The sequence below is a fragment of the Muscardinus avellanarius genome, assembly GCF_963383645.1.
Source record: "Muscardinus avellanarius genome assembly, chromosome: 11".
NCBI classification, from domain to species: Eukaryota; Metazoa; Chordata; class Mammalia; order Rodentia; family Gliridae; genus Muscardinus; species Muscardinus avellanarius.
Genome location: NC_137797.1, coordinates 103737864 through 103754292, shown reverse-complemented (window position 1 = coordinate 103754292; position 16429 = coordinate 103737864). Strand labels below are relative to the sequence as shown.

The following is a 16429-nucleotide window of genomic DNA, read 5'->3' as shown; positions in this document are numbered from 1 at the left end:
GGGACTCGCCGGGCGGCCTCTGCACCAGTTCAGATCAGTCTGTGGAGCTCTGGCAGAGGGCTTCGCTCTTTCATTTCATCCCACTTTACAGAGAGAAAGCAGGACTCTAGTCTTTCTGAGCTGCTGAGGCTGGCCTCCATCCTGCGATCCTCCATCCCAGCCTCCCGAGCCCTGGCTTGCAGGCGAGCAAGCGCCAGCTCCGGGTCCTTCCAGAAGCAACTAACGGCCTTTCCGCTTCTTCATCTTCCCGCCGGCCACCTTGTTCCTGACGCCCATGGCGCCCTCGGTGTCATCGTCATCGCCGGCGCCCTCCCGCGACCGCTTCTTCTTCTCTCCGTGTTCCCGTAATTCCTGCAGGGAGACGCAGGGCACAGCTGAGATCACCGCCACGCAGGCGACACGTGCCAGTCCCCTCAGATTAAACAGCAACTCCCCAATGCCTGCAAAGCGGCGGCCCCAGCCCCAGACACGCCCCGCTGACCGCATCAGCAACCAAAACATGAAAACTATTAAGCGACTGCTTTCCCGACAGACTGGCACCCTGAGGAGAAAGGCCGTGCCTAGCAGTGACCGAGATGTGGAAAAACGTATACATACTCATCACACAGCCTGTGGTAGCTCTCTGGAGGGCCAATTTGGCATTCTATCCAAATTCAAAGAATTGGGGGGGTGGTAGAAATTGAAAGCAGGGGCACCTACCACTGAGCTACAGCCTAATTCTTTTTGAGACAGGATCTGCCAGTTGCACAGGCTAGCCTCAAACCTGCGATCGTCCTGCTGCAGCCTCCCAGGAACTGGAATCACAGGCTTGCACCTCGGCGCCTTAGCCTGCTCATTTTTTTTTTTTTTTTTTTGTGGTACTAGGAATGGAACCCAGGGGCATTTTATCTCCAAGCTACACCCCAGCCCTATTTTAATTCTTTATTTTGAAACAGGGTCTCACTAAGTAGCTGCAGCCTCCCGAATGCTGGGATTACGAGCGTGCGCCAGCACGCCTGGCTTAGTCTGCTCATCTTAAATGTGGAACAGAATTAACACGAGCTCCTGCAGTTCATCATGAGGACTACTACAGAGAAGAGGACACGCAGTCAGCACCGCTCGTACAGGGGCTGCTGAGAAGGGAAGCGCGATGCGTACCATCCGCGCGAACCTCTGGGCTTCCGTCACGCGTTCCGTCAGCATCATGACCTCGTCGTCCTGCGTGGGAAACACAGGCAGCTTCTTCCCAATCAGGTGCTCTATGCGCTGGAAGAGCTCCACGTCGTACCTAGGAAGGAAAGCTGGTGTGGCTTTGGCTGGCCGATAATGCAAGTGCCTGTCCATGCCCAGACGATACAGTGCCACCACAACCCTGCCAGGCCGGCGTTTTAGAACCAGGGACGCCGGGACGCGGAAGTCAAGGACGGTCAACAGCAGAGCCGCCCGGGGCGGCCTGGCCCTGGGATGCCTTGGCGTTCCCGTCTCTACCCTGCCCTGCCCAAAGTCAGCTTACTTACTGTGTGACAAACGTAATAGCCTTTCCAGAGCGCCCCGCTCGAGCCGTTCGACCGACACGATGGATGTAATCCTGGAACGGGAAGGGTGGATGAGCGGATTGTACACGTTACGCGCGATCGACCGCACATGCAGAGCCCCGCGGCAACCCTCTGAAGACGACAAATTTGTCCTGGGACGTGGACACCACCGCGGGCTGGGACGAGTCTACTTTTTCACTTCATTGCCCCTGCAGCGCAGAGCTGGCCCGATTCTTTCCTTTCTGTTACAGGAAGGAAAAGCTAGTCAGGTGTGGTGGTGCCCGCCTCTAGTCCCAGGACTTGGGAGGCTGAGACAGGAGAGCTGCAGGTTCAAGGCCAGCTCTGCAGCTTAGGAAGACCTTGTTTCAAAATAAAAAAGGGGGTGTAGCTTATAGGTAGAATGCCCCTGGGTCCCATCCCCAGTACCAAAAAGAAAGACAATCTACAAAGCATATCTACATGGTTATAGCAACATGTATAAAGAAAAAGAGCGCTGGATCTAGAGGCTTCCTTTTTTTCTTTTTTGGTGGTACTGGGTTTCTGAAAGCCCTTCTGCCTCCAGGCTACACTCCCAGACCTAATTTATATTTTTATTTGGAAACAGGGTCTCTTAAGCCATCGAGGCTGGCTTTGAACCTGCGCGATCCTCCTGTCTCCGCCTCCCAAGCGCAGGAATTACAAGCGTGCGCCACCACGCCCAGCTCTCTAGAGCTTTCTTTACCACCTGCCAATCACATACCCTCTCTGGACCTGGGCTTCTATCCACAACCAGGGACAGAAGCACTGCCAGGCTCACTGAGAGGACCAAGCAGGACAGCATCTACAGCAGTGCGCACGGGCCACAGGAATACAAACAAGACCAACCCGCGGCCATCCCGCCACCCCAGACATTTGGTAATGTCTGAGAATACTTCTGGTTGTCAGGCACAGGACAGCCCCACAGCGAAAAAGTCACTGGCCCAAAATGTAAAGAGTGCGAGCTGGGCGTGGTGGTGCACGCTTGTAATCCCCGCGCTTGGGAGGCTGAGACAGGAGGATCGCGCAGGTTCGATCCTCAGCTACTTAGTGAGGCTCTCAGTAACCTAGTGAGACCCTGTTTCCAAATAAAATATATTTTAAAAAAAAGGTCTGGGAGTATAGCCCGGAGGTAGAAAGCCTCTGGGTTCCACCCCCAGTACCACCAAAATGTAAAGAGTGCGAGGGTTAGGAAACCCTGAGATATACTAAGTCAGAAGCTGTCCTTTCTAAAGAAATGAGATTAAGCTGGCCATGGCACACGCTCATAATCCCAGTACTTGGGAGGTGGAGACAGAGGATCACAGGTTCCAGGCCAGCCTCAGCAACTTAGTGAGGTCCTCTATAACTCAGTGAGACACTGTTTCAAAAATTTTAAGAATGCCGGGCGTGGTGGTGGCGCAAGCTTGTAAACCCCCCCATCCTCCCCCCCCCTTGGGAGGCGGAGACAGAAGGATTGCGCTGGTTTGAAGCCAGCCTCCCTGGCTTAAGAGACTCTGTTTCCACATAAAAATGTGAAAAAAATAGGTCTGGGAGTGTAACCCGTGGGAGTGTACACCGGAGGTAGAAGGGCTTCCAGGAACCCCAGTACCACCAAAAAAACAAACAAACAAAAATTTTAAGAATAACAAAATAAGGCTCAGAGTGTAGTTTAGCAGTAGAACAGCCCTGGGTTCAACCCCAGCACCTCGACTACCCTGGGGAGGTAATGCAGTGGTGGCCCACGTGCCTAGCATGCCTGAGGCCAGGGTTTGGACTCCAGCCCCCGGGCGGGAGGGGGCCTGAGGCTGACACAGACCAGCAAACTGCCTCTGGCCCCTCGGGCTGGCCACTGGCCACACTCCTTGGCCCTCTTCCTTCAGCGGTCAGCATCACAGACACACTGGCTGTGAAGTGGGCGGGTCAGCAAGAGCATCTCTGGTTATGGTCCTTACTAGTCCAGGACAGAAGCCACGCCGTGCCCAGGGCCACGGCCACCGCCTGCTGTGCTCTGCGGCTAGAAAGATAAGTGGGCAACGGGCCCACCTTGGAATGCGTCGGGATATCAAAGTTGATCACGACGTCCACGTGAGGGATGTCCAAGCCTCTGCTCGCAACATCGGTTGCCAGGAGAATGGACCGAGCCTTGGCCTTAAACTTATTAAGGGATCCTAGGCGTTTGCTCTGGGATGGCGAAAAAGAAATGAGAAGAAGTTTAATCCGGGAAAAGACAACACAAGCACACTACAGAACTCAGCAACAAAGTTTTTAAAAGGTTTCCCCCTGCCGGGCGTGGTGGCACACGCTTGTAATTCCAGCGCTTGGGAGGCTGACACAGGAGGATCACACAGGTTTGAAGCCAGCCTCAGCTACTGAGTGAGACCCTTTTTCCAAATAAAAGTATATAAAACATGTCTGGGAGTGTAGCCTGAGGTAGAAAAGCCCCTGCATTCCACCCCCAGTACCACAAAAAAAAAAAAAAAAGGTTTCCCCCTTGGTCCGTCATGGGCCTTTGCAGGTCAAAACAGAAATATGGAAGAAACAAAATATTAGGACTTAGAATAGAAATACACAAAATAAGGATTGTTTAACATGACAAAAGATCACTGTAAAATAAGACATTAAAAGTGTCTGGAGCCAACTGTGGTGTCGTAGGCCTATAATTCCAGTATTTTAGAGGCTGAGATAGGAGGATCGCCAGTTTGAAGACAGCTTCAGCAACTTAATGAGAATTTGTTAAAAAAAAAAAAATGGCCTGGGGACAAAGGTCAGAAATAGAATGCCCCTGGGTTCAGTCCCTAGTACCAAAAAAATGACAATAATAAGTCTCAGAACATGAAGCGTGGCGTGGTGCACATGCCTGCAACCCAAGTACTTAGGAGGCAGAGCAGGAGGGTCATGAGGGTGATACCAGCTGAGATCCTTTTTCATAATTAAAAAAAAAAGGGGGGCTGGGAACATAACTCCAAGACAGAATGTCCCTGGGTTCAATCCTCAGTAGCACACACCCCACAATCATTAGACCAGAGAATCACTACTGGGGCATTAGCTTGCAAACCAGACTAATGGTTATCCGTAAAACATTCCCGTTTGAGCCTCTTCCTATCCCGAAAGGAGAAAGTGGGCGTCCGGAGCCACACCTCAGAGCCCAGAGCGTTAGGACAACCCTGGAGAGAGGCGCTAACACCGACGCCCTGACCGTTCAGATCTGTTACCATCAGGTTTAACGTTCTCGTGCCAGTGGTTCACGGCTAACGATGCCCAAGAACCCTTACCTGGCTCATCTGTCCGTGCAGGGGGATAGCTGTGAACCCCAGATTGCGGAGCAGCAGAGCTGTTCTCTGGGTGTTATTGCAGGTGCTGCAGAATATCATAAAGGAGTTTCCAGCCAATTCGTTCAGAATGTAAACCAGGTAGGTATCCTAAGTCACAAACCCAAAACAACAGTGTAACTCACACGAGGGAGGGCTGGAAACTAAGCCGTTCGTGCTTTGCACTCAGGCCCCCAGCCGCCAGCCTCGCACCCCTCAGACCGCGGCGCACCACGGGGTCCCCGGGACAGGGGGGCCAGGCGCATGCTGTGCTCAGCGGCCAGGACGTGTCCTGATGCTAAGGCACTCCTGTCACCCAAAAAGCCACATAAGCAGGCCAAGGAAAAGCCACCCCAGGAATGGGGCTGGGAAGGCACTGTCTCATTTTATCAGGAATTTTTTCTTGTGGTTTGGTACGCTGTGAATTCCTAGAGTGTTTGGCCTAACTGATAACTATAATAAACAAGGCGCGCTCTAGAGCGAGCGGGGCCGCCAGCCCGCATCGCCGCTCTCGGCTCGTCGAGAGGGGACAGAGAGGTGGCGCAATCGCAGGTTCTCGAAAGACCTGGCACTGCTGGGGCGAGGGGGAGGCAGGAGCGACACGGCAAACACTCCACCTTGAACTTAGAGGGAATGAAGAGGTAATACTGCTGCAACTTCTCCACCGTCTGGTATTTAGAAGAAACGGCGCACTTCACGGGGTTCTTCAGAGCGGCTCGCTGGAGTTTTTGCACCTGAAAAAAGGCAGCCTTGAATAGTACACTGACACCTGCCTGCAACAGCTTTCTCCTTCCGTATTTTTACTACGGCTACTTTTCAGTGTATCAACTCTTATAAAAAAGGAAGCACGAATTTCACCTTCTTGGTCATGGTAGCAGAGAAGAGAAATGTCTTCCGATCTCGGGGAATCACTTTGAGGATCTTGTCAACCTAGGAACACAAAAAGATGGTCCGTGGCCTTCAGATGGCAAAGGGGCCAGAGATACGAAACCAAGTACAGTGCTGTGAGACCCGGCTCAACAGTCAACACACAAGAATTTACTGATATTTACACTTCATATCATACCAGTGGCTATAAAAAAAATGTTCTTTTCTTTCAGGGAAAATAAGTTTAAATTGGTAGAGGAGTCAGGCGTGGTGACAGACAGGAGGATCATGGTTTGAAAACAGACTCAGCTACTTAGTGAGGCCCTCCGCAACTCAGTGAGATCCTGTTTCAAAATAAAGAATAAATAATAGGGCAGGGGGTATAGCTCGGAGGTAGAATGCCCCTGGGTTCCATCTTCATTATCGGGAAAAAAAAAAAAATCGGTAGGCGATCTAAGCTAAGACAAAGGCCAAGAATAGGTATTATTCAGCTGAGCGTGGTGGTGCACACCTGTAATTCCAGGATCCCGGTTCGCGGACAGCCTCAGCCACTTAGTGAGGCCCTTTGCAACTCAGTGAGACCCTGTTTCAAAAAATAAACAATAGCTGGGTGTGGTGGCACATGCTTGGAATCCCTGCGCTTGGGAGGTGGAGACAGGAGGATCACGCAGGTTCGAAGCCAGCCTCACTGGCTTAAGACACCCTGTTTCAAAAAATATATATAAAATAGGTCTGGGAGTATAGCCTGGACTTAGAAGGTTCCATCCCCAGTACCACCAAAAATAAATAAAATAAAATAAAATAAAAACAATAAAAAATAGGGCTGGGGGTGTGACTCAGAGGTAGAATGCCTCTGGGTTCCATCCCCAGTACCGCCAAAAAAAAAAAAAAGCATTACTCAACTAAATAAGCTACATGGATCATCAAACATTTTGAAGTTTACAGATGTCTAATTCAAATGAAATTCAAAAGAAACTCTGGCTTTGACACTTCTCAGCTCTGAAGTCAGAGGCAGGCTGTCTTCTACAGATTAATAGGGGTGTGGACAGTGACAGCGTGAAGATCAGCCAGACGGGAGAAAGGAGGAGGGACGCTGAGCCGGTGCTCAGTGCACAGTGCACACCCGTGACCCAGGACTGGGAGGCTGAAATAGCAGAATCGCAGGTTCAAGGACAGAGAGCAGTAACTCAGCAAGACCCTGTCTCAAAATCAAAATAAAAAGCGCTAGGTGCAGGGGTAGCTCAGAGATGCCCCTGGGTTCAATTCCCAGCACCAAAATATAAAAGTGGAGGAATGCTGAATTAAGAGACTGAGGAGCACCCCACAGACCAGATGGTAAAGAACCAAGCTGTGAGGCAAGGAACTCGGGACGCCCCAGGAGGGCAGAGAAGCCAAGGACCCACCTCTGTCTCAAAATCCATATTCAATATTCGGTCCGCTTCATCCATCACCAGGTATTTAAGAGCCCTTAAGTTGAAACCTTTTGTATTTTCCAAGTGGTCAATCAGCCGGCCAGGAGTTGCTAACCAAGAAAGGAGGAGGAGAAAGGGCAACGTTTCCAAACAAGAATGAAGAGATCTACCCCTCACCACCACCAAAAACTAAGGAATTTAAAAACCACGCTGGGGTAATGAGCGGCTCCTCAAGCCTGTCCACCCCGCACCGCCATCTCTTACCTTTACCAACTACTCACCTATTATGACGTGTGGCTTTTTGGCCAGGGCCAGAGACTGGGACATTGAATCGATTCCACCCACAATCACGGCTACAGGGACGGAGAGAGCGTGGAGTCAGAGAGCCCTGGCCTCCTCCAGAGCCCACTGGTCCTCCTCTAAGGCCACGCAAGCGGGTACACACCTGCTCCGCCCTTGCGATCAACCCTTCGCACGGCGGAAGCCCACCAGCTGCTGAGGCCGACAGCTCCTGACAGCACCACCTCCCACCGCCTTCCTCGGCCGCACTTACCGCTCTGCACGCCAATGGAGGAGCCCAGGGCCTCGAACTGCTCAGAGATCTGGAAGGCCAGCTCCCGCGTGGGGGTGAGCACCAGGGCGAACAGACGCTGCGGCGTCTCCAGCAGCGCGTTCAGGATGGGCAGTGCGAACGCCCCTGTCTTCCCAGAGCCAGTTTCTGCCAGCCCGATGATATCACGGCCTGAAGAGAAAGAAATGCCTGGCTCAAGGGGATTCTGTGTTGCCCTCCCAGGCTCAGCAGGGAACAAGGCAGACCGAACAACCAGCAGAGACGTGGTCTCCACCTGGAGAAGCTCAACAGCCACCGGGGCAGGGCAAGCGCTGTGACGGGCCAGGGCTCCCACGCAGGAAGCCATCAAGACGATGAGAACCCGGGGGGAGCAGGCCGTGCTGCCCGGCGCCAGGGCGATGCCTGAGTTGAATCCTAGACCTTGCCCACCTGCGTCTCTAGTGTCTGACCGTGAGAAAAAGGGATGAAACGCGGGCCGTGGTGGCGTATGCCTTTAGTCCCAGTAGTTGAGAGGCTGAGGCAGGAGGTGCCTGTGAAGGGCAGCCCCGCAAGTGCTGAGGCTCCCATCAAACTAGTGAGACCCTGTCTCAAAAAAATATAAGAACAGGGATGAGGGTATAGCTCAAAGTTAGAATGCCCCTGGATTGGGTCGGGTGTGGTGGCGCACGCTTGTAATCCCTGCACTTGGGAGGCTGAGACAGGAGGATCGCACAGGTTCAAAGCCAGCCTCAGCTACTGAGTGAGGCTCTCAGCAACTTAGTGAGACCCTGTTTCCAAATAAAATATAAAATAGGTCTGGGAGTGTAGCCCGGAGGTAGAAAAGCCCCTGATTCTACCCCCAACACCAAAAAAAAAAAAAAAATTATTAACTACTGTCACCATGCTGTACAACAAGTCTTTAGAATTTATTTTTCTTTCTAAAACGCATCCCATTTCCCCTTCCTCCAAATAAATGTATATTGGTCAATTCTATCTCACTGATATCAGAAACCAATTATTTCCCAAAGAACCCACCTCTACTGAAATTCTTTTCCCTTTGCGCTCCCCATTCACAAGCGGTGCGCGGACAGTGTGTCCTGACCTCGGCGACCCCGCAAGGCTCTGAGCTCCCCGCCCTTTCCTTCCCTCCGCCTACCTGGCTGTGAAATCAGGACGATCTTTTCTATTGTTTTCTTCTTCATCCCCACGACCACTACTCTATCCTTTATTTATTTATTTATTTTTGGCAGTACTCGGGATGGAACCCAGGGACATTCTACCTCCGGGCTACACTTCCAGCCCTATTTCTTATTCTTTAATTTTTTTAAAACAGGGTCTCACTAAGCAGCTGAGGCTGTCTAACCGTGATTGTCTCAGCCCTTGTGCGCCATCACGCCCAGCTTCAACTCATTATTTTTTGTCAAAATTATTACAACGATGCACGCACGTGTGGGTGTGTGTGTCTGTGACATTTGTGTGAGAGAGTGGCACTGGGAAATGAATCCAAGCATGTTACTTCTGAGCTACACGCTAGCTGTATTTTTTTATTTGAAAAGAGGGCCTCACTAAGTTGCCGAGGGCCTCACTAAGCAGCTGAGGCTGGCCACGAACCGAGCTCCTCCTGTCTCCGCCTCCCAAGTGCTGGGATTACAGGAGAGCACCCCCACGCCCAGGTTAAGATGCTCTTACTACCTCCCAGCCTCTAGTTTCTAAATGAGTTCACAGTTAGGAGATTGCCCTTCCCAAAGCACAACTCTAAAGATCTCACTCCAGTAAAAATAATCCTCAAACAAATTAGACCCTGTGTCAAAATAAATAAGAAACAGGACTGGGGCTGCTGGGCATGATGGCGCACGCTTGTCATCCCAGCATTCGGGAGGCTGAGACAGGAGGATTGCGGTTTGAGGACAGCCTCAGCTACTTAGTGAGGCCCTCTGCAACTCAGTGAGACCCTGTTTCAAAATAAAGAATAAAAAATAGGGCTGGGGTATAGTGAGGAGGTCGAATGCCCCTGGGTTCCATCCTCAGACCTGCAAAAAAAGAAAAAACAAAACAAAACAAAAAAACAAAAAAAAAACGGGTTGGGGTGGACCTCAGAGATAGAATGGAATGCCCTGGGTCCAATCCCCAGTACCACATAAAAAAAAAAAAGGAAAAATTTCTCTAACCTATTTCACTTTGGAATGGACTCTTCCCTAGTACACTAGCTTTGGGTTTTTTGGTGTTGTCTTTTTCCCCAGTACCACAGAGTTACAACCCTAACCTTTTTGGTTTTTGAGGCAGGGTCTTGCTAACCTGCCAAGGCTGGCCTCGAACCTTCAATTGTCCCAAGTAGCTGGGATTACAAGCACGCGCCACCAGAACCCGCCCCGCGCAGGCTGCATGTAACTTACTCAGTTGCTGTTCACCTTGTCGTGACTCTGTGATTGTCTTATTAGACTGTGAACTCCTGGAGGGGGCAGATTCTTAACCTCCAGCCCTTTACGACTACGTCAAACACGCGACTATTTATGGAAGGCGCAAAGAAAATTATGCAGGATAAATCTAATTCCTTTTGCACATGACAGCGCTTTAAGAAGTCAAGAGTGATCACAGCCTACTCCCTTCTGTGATCTGTGATTACTCTCAATGACACTGTGTCCCTGTCTCTCACTTGGTCCCCGGAGCTGCGGTCTCCAGGCCTAAGACACCCAGTATTCTAGTGTGTTCTGCCCAGGCACACCACTGTCCTCTGCAGCTAAGCAGTAGTCCTTAATCTGAAATTCGTGGAAGAAAGAGTCTTAAACTCTCTAAAAGGATATGCAAAACCTTACGTGAAAATACATGTGTGTGTTTTTATGGAGAAGGCATTTATTTTGGGGGGAGTGTACTAGGGATTGAACTCAGGAACATTCTACCTTTGGGCTACACCTTTAGCCTTTTTTTTTTTTTTTTTTTTTTTTGCTGGTCTGGGGATGGAACCCATTTGACCTCCGAGCTATACCCCCTGCCCTATTTTTTATTCTTTACTTTGAAACAGGATCTCATTAAGTTACGGAGGGCCTCACTAAGCAGCTGAGGCTGTCAACGAACTCAGATCCTCCTGTCTCAGTCTCCCAAATTATGGGATTATAAACGTTTACCACACCTGGCTTTATTCTTTATTTTGAAACAGCATCTCACTAAGGTGCAGAGAGCCTCACTAAGTAGCTGAGGCTGCACACCTGTGATCCTCCCTCCGGTCTCAGCCTCTCAAGTACTGGGATTACAAGCATGTGCCACCACATCAGCTTCTAACAAGTTTCTTAGTACATCTTTTTTCTTGCAGTAATAGGGATTGAACAAGGGCCATTCTACCTCTGAGCTACACCCCCAGCCCGATTTTTTCTTTATTTCGAAATAGGGTCTCACTAAGTTGTAGAGAGCCTCATTAAGTAGCTAAAGCTGTTTTCAAACCTTCGATCCTCCTGTCTCAGCCTCCCAAGTACTGGGATTACAAGCATGCACCACCAAGCCTGGCTTTTTAGTACACCTTAATCCAATTCTTTATTAAAACGGTATCTGTGGAGAACAAACTCCTTCAGCTACTAAGTGAAAATGTCAGCTAAGTAAAAATGGACAATAGCTTTTTCTTTTCAGAAGCCAACTTTGCATTCTTAGAGACCATATCTTTATTTCACCTGAAATATGCAAGCAGTACCTCTCTAAGGTGGCATATAACAGAGTATAACTTCATGCTAAATCAGTGTCAGCTCACATATTTAACCACAACCTACCTTGTAAGGCCAAAGGAATAGCTTCAATCTGGATCTTGGTGGGCTTTGTCCATCCCAACTGGTCACAGGCTTCACACAACACATCTGTCACACCCTTAGAATTCAAACAATACATCTTAGAAAAGAACAGTATATCTCCCCCCCTTGTAATTGACGTGATTTTATCAATGCCATTCTGCTGGAGACAAACAGAGCCCTTACACTTGCATTAAGAGGTACTGATTGAGCCGGGCGTGGTGGCACAGGCTTGTATTCTCAGTACTTGAGAAGCTGACACAGGAGGATCAAGATTGAGGCCAGCCTTAGCTACTTAGATCCTCTGCAACTCAGTGAGACCCTGTTTCAAAATAAAGAATAAAAAATAGGCCTGGAGATGTATCTCGGAGATAGAAATGCCCCTGGGTTCAATCCCCAGTATTGCAAAGGAAAAGAAAAAAAAAAAAAAAAAAAAAAAGAGGCATTTATTGTGCCCATCACAGCCTGCTCTTTGAGTACCAGGAGACAGCAGCTCAAAACTTTTAAAAGGAAAGCTGGGTGTGGTGCCGCAAGCCTGTAATCATAGTACTAGGGAGACGGATACAGGAGGATCACAGGTTCGAGGACACCATCAGCAAGTAATGAGATTCTCATTAACCTAGCGAGATCGTTTCAAAATAAAAACAAAATCAGGCTGGGGGTGTAGCTTGGAGGTACTATGCCCCTGGAGTTCAATACCCAGTACTGCTAAAAACAAATACAAAATAAAAATATGGAATCTTTTCTATTCACCGGTAAAAAGCCAAGGGCTTTAAGTGTATTATCTTATTAATCACCACAATTCTGCAAGACAAGTACTTATTATTTTCTCCAATCTACACATATGGAATGTGGGACCCAGAAAGTGACTGAGTCAGAATTCAAACCTGATAGTCAGGTGTGGTGGTCTACGCCTATAATCCCAGTACTTAGGAAGCTGAGACAGGAGGGGCTCAGGTTTGAGGACAGTCTCAGCAAAGAGTGAGACTATCATCAACCTCGTGAGATCCTACAAATAGGGCTGGAGAGTGTAGCTCGGAGGTAGAATGCCCCTAGGCTCAAACCCTAGTACCAAAAAATATATATTTTTTTAATACAAGCCCGGAGTGGTGGTGAACACTTGTAATCCCAGCATTTGGGAGGCTGAGACAGGAGGATCTCGGTTGGCGACAGCCTCAGCTACTTAGTAAAGCCCTTTGCAACTCTGTAAGACCCTGTTTCAAAATAAAGAATAAAAAATAGGGCTGGGGGTGTAGCTCGGAGGGAGCATGCGCCCGGGTTCCATCCCAATACCGCAAAGAGAAAAATAAAAAACCTCAAATCTGGTTGGTTCATCTGACTCCAAAGCTCCAGCTGGAAATAAGACGGATGCAGGTGCCACCTCCTGGGCAGATAAACCACCGTGGCCAGGAAAGTGACAGCCCTCCCCACTCCCAAACTGAGAGCCCACCGAGGCGGTGGGCGCCTGGGCTTCCGAAGTTCTGGGGGAAACCGAAGCTAGGCCCCGAGATGCCTTCGTACACCACGGGCCGCAATACAAGGTACCCTAGCGACAGTATCGTCCGTTCTCACCAGATCTTTAAATGTCTTCGTTTCCTCCTCCGCCGCCGCCGGCTCGGGGGATCCGGCCGGAGAATCGTGCTCCTCGGACGCCGCCATCTTGCCCTCGATTCCGGAAGTAGGTTTGCGGCGCGCGGGAAGCTGGGAAATGTAGTTTCAGCGGCTTCCTGGTGGTGGCGTGGTGGCGCGCCCCCTGCTGGCGGGAGGCGGATTGGCTGCGGTAATCCTGGGCCTGGAGCAAATTACACTACTTGTAAAAGCAAGCGGATTCTTTTTCCTCCTCCCTCCTCCTCCTCCTCCTCCTCCTCCTCCTCCTCCTCCTCCTCCTCCTCCTCCTCCTCCTCCTCCTCCTCCTCCTCCTCCTCCTCCTCCTCCTCCTCCCTCCTCCTCCTCCTCCTCCTCCTCCTCCTCCTCCTCCTCCTCCCCCTCCTCCCCCTCCTCCCCCTCCTCCTCCTCCTCCTCCTCTTCCCTCTACTTGTAAAAGCAAGCAGATTCTCTTTTATTCTTCCTCCTCCTCCTCCTCTGATTGAACCCTCTAGAGGCATTTTACCTTCAAGCCACGCCTCCAGCTCTTTTTAATTTTTTATTTTGAAAACAGGTGGCCAGGTGTAGCGGCACATGCTTGTAATCCCAGCATTTGGGAGACAGACAAGAGGATTGTGGTTCACGGACAGCCTCAGCTACTTAGGCCCTTTGCAACACAGTGAGACCCTGTTTCAAAATAAAAAATAAATAATAGGGCTGGGGGTGTAGCTCAGAGGTAGAATGCGCCTGGGTTCCATCCCCAGTGCGGCAAAAAAAAAAAAAAACAGGTATCTGGGCATGGTGGCGCACGCTTGTAAACCCAGTATTCAGGAGACTGAGACCAGAGGATCGCGGTTCTCGGATAGCCTCAGCTACTTGTGAGGCCCTCTGCAACTCAGTGAGACCCGGTTTCAAAATAAAGAATAAAAAATAGGGCAGGGGGTGTAGCTCAGAGGTCAAATGCCCCTGGGTTCCATCCCTAGACCCGCATAAAAAAATAAAAAATAAAAAAAAAAACAGGTTACACTAAGTTGCTGAAAGTCTCACTAAGTTACTGAGGCTGTCTGCAAATCTACAGTCCTCCTGCCTCAGCCTCCCAAGTACTAGAATTACTGACATGCACCACTGCACCCGACATGCCACATTAAATTTCTTGGTAAAAACAAAGAGAGAGCCGGACATGAGAACGCACACTTGTAATCCCAGGATTTGGGAGGCTGAGGCAGGTTTGTGGTCAATCTCAGGTACTTAGTGAGGACACTTCACAACTTAGTGAGACCCTGTTTCAAAATAAAGAATACACCGGGCGTGGTGACGCACGCTTGTAATCCCAGCATTCGGGAGGCTGAGACCTGGAGGATCGTGGTTTGCGGGCAACATTAGCTCTGCAACGCAGTGAGACCCGGTTTCAAAATAAAGAATAAAAAATAGGGCAGGGGGTGAAGCTCGGAGGTCAAATGCCCCTGGGTTCCATCCCCAGACCCGCAAAAAATAAATAAATAAATAAATAAATAAGTAAATAAAATAAAAATTAAAAAATAAATTAAAAATCAGGCTGGAGGTGTAGCTCGGAAGTAGAATGCCCCTGGGTTCAATCCCCAGGACCACAAAAAAAAAAAAAAAAAAAAGAGGAAGCAGCGAAGTATTTGTTTTGTTTCCCTTAAAATTCTCTGATTTCATTCCTGGGAGAGAATGGAAAAAGAGGAGCCCATGCCATAGGGGGAGAGAGAGAGACAGAGAGACAGAGAGAGAGAGAGAGAGATTGAGAAAGGAAGAGAGAGAGAGAGAAAGCAGAGATAGAGGCCTGAAAGGGGACCCAGCTGGAAACAAAGGAGAGGGCTATAACCCTTTAAGTTACCAAGTTGTGTTAAAATGTGTTATAGCAAAGAAAAAACAACCACGTAGAAATAGATATTTGAGGGTTGACTGCTGCTTTTGAAGGAACCAATTGTAAGCATTCGACTGCTGTTAATAATAAAAACCCCTCTAGCCGGGCGTGGCGGGGCACTTGTCATCCTGGTACTTGGGAGGCTGAGACAGGAGGACCACAGGCTCAAAGACAGCCTCGGCAATTTCGTGAGGCTCTCAGCAACCTAGGGAAACCCTGATTTTCATTCCAAATTAAAAAAAAATAATTGATCTGAGGTGTAGCTGGGAGGTAGAATGCCTCTGGGTTCGATTCCCAGTACCACAAAAAACATAAAACAAAAACCCCTCTCTATGTTAGCCAAGCACAGGGTTTTTTGTATCTGTTCTTGGACAGTTTGGACTCAGTCTATTTTTAAGATTTCCTCTGATACCAGTGTCCCCAGGGCACCTGGAGCCACGAAGAGGATGTGGCCGACAAAGACAGCTCACAGGCCCTGCTCCGTCGCTGTGTTACTCTGTCCGGGGCTCACTGTCGAGGTTCAGGTCTCCGGCCCGCAACCCCCAGATCACAGGATGCATGTCAGAGCCGCGGGGTGACCACAGGTGGATTCCAAAGAGGAAACCCCGCACCCTCTGAGCGTTTGGGGAGCTTAGAAGTTTATATTCTGTTCATGGAAATAATAGCTATACGCTCTAGTAACGGAACCATCATCTGTTACATCCTGTACTCCAAGAACAATGAGGAAGGTTAAAGAGGAAATCTAAATAAACACTAAAGATGATAAAGCGGGAAACGCAGGCCTGAAACAATACACTGGATCCAGAAGCATTGACCTCATCTTTCTCGGAAAAGTTCTCACAAATGCAGTTGTAAATTACAATTTTGGAGCCGGGCGTGGTGGCGCGCTGTTGTGATCCCAGAACCTGGGAGGCTGAGACAGGGATTACGGGTCTGAGGACAGCCTCAGCAAGTAGTGAGACACTCGTCAATCTAGCAAGACCTTGTACACAACTCTGGATATATCATGCTTTTTCCTATATATGCCAAGATAAAGTTTAACTCACAAGCAAGGTACAGTAGAAGGGCAATAATAACTAATAATAAAAGGTAACGATTATAACAATATGCTGTAATAAAAGCTATGAGAACTGGTGTTCCTCTATTCACACTTCCATCTTCTCTCCTCTCTCTCTCTCTCTCTCTCTCTCTCTCTCTCTATCTATCTATCTTATTGCACCAGACATGGTGATACACACTAGTAATCCTAGTACTTGGGAGGCTAAGACAGAAGGATCACAGGTTGGAGGCTAGCCTCAGCAACTTAGCAAGAACTTGTTTCAAAATAAAAAATAAATCTGGAAATGGTGGCGCACGCTTGGAATCCCAGCATCTGGGAGGCTGAGACAGGAGGATCATGGGTCACAGACAGCCTCAGCTATTTAGTGAGGCCCTTTGCAATTCAGTGGGACCCTGTTTTAAAATAAAGAATAAAAAATAGGGCTGGGGGTGTAGCTCGGAGGTAGGATGCCCCTGGGTTCCACCCCCAGTACCGCAAAA

The 16429-nt window shown here is 49.4% G+C and overlaps 1 protein-coding gene across 2 annotated transcripts; it reads right to left on the bottom strand.

Annotated features, from left to right (window-relative positions):
- Positions 1-219: 219 nt before the first annotated feature.
- Positions 220-13077, bottom strand: DDX47 (DEAD-box helicase 47; the record flags this gene model as incomplete). Of its 2 annotated transcripts, XM_080706496.1 has the most annotated exons (12): positions 220-351; positions 1138-1267; positions 1497-1567; positions 3555-3692; positions 4784-4930; positions 5437-5553; positions 5678-5749; positions 7090-7208; positions 7380-7451; positions 7652-7840; positions 11404-11497; positions 12991-13077. In XM_080706496.1, 12 exons carry the CDS (start codon positions 13075-13077, stop codon positions 220-222), a joined length of 1368 nt encoding a protein of 455 aa, XP_080562622.1. The 2 variants fall into 2 exon arrangements, with proteins under 2 accessions (XP_080562622.1, XP_080562623.1); XM_080706497.1 differs by lacking the exon at positions 4784-4930.
- Positions 13078-16429: the final 3352 nt, after the last annotated feature.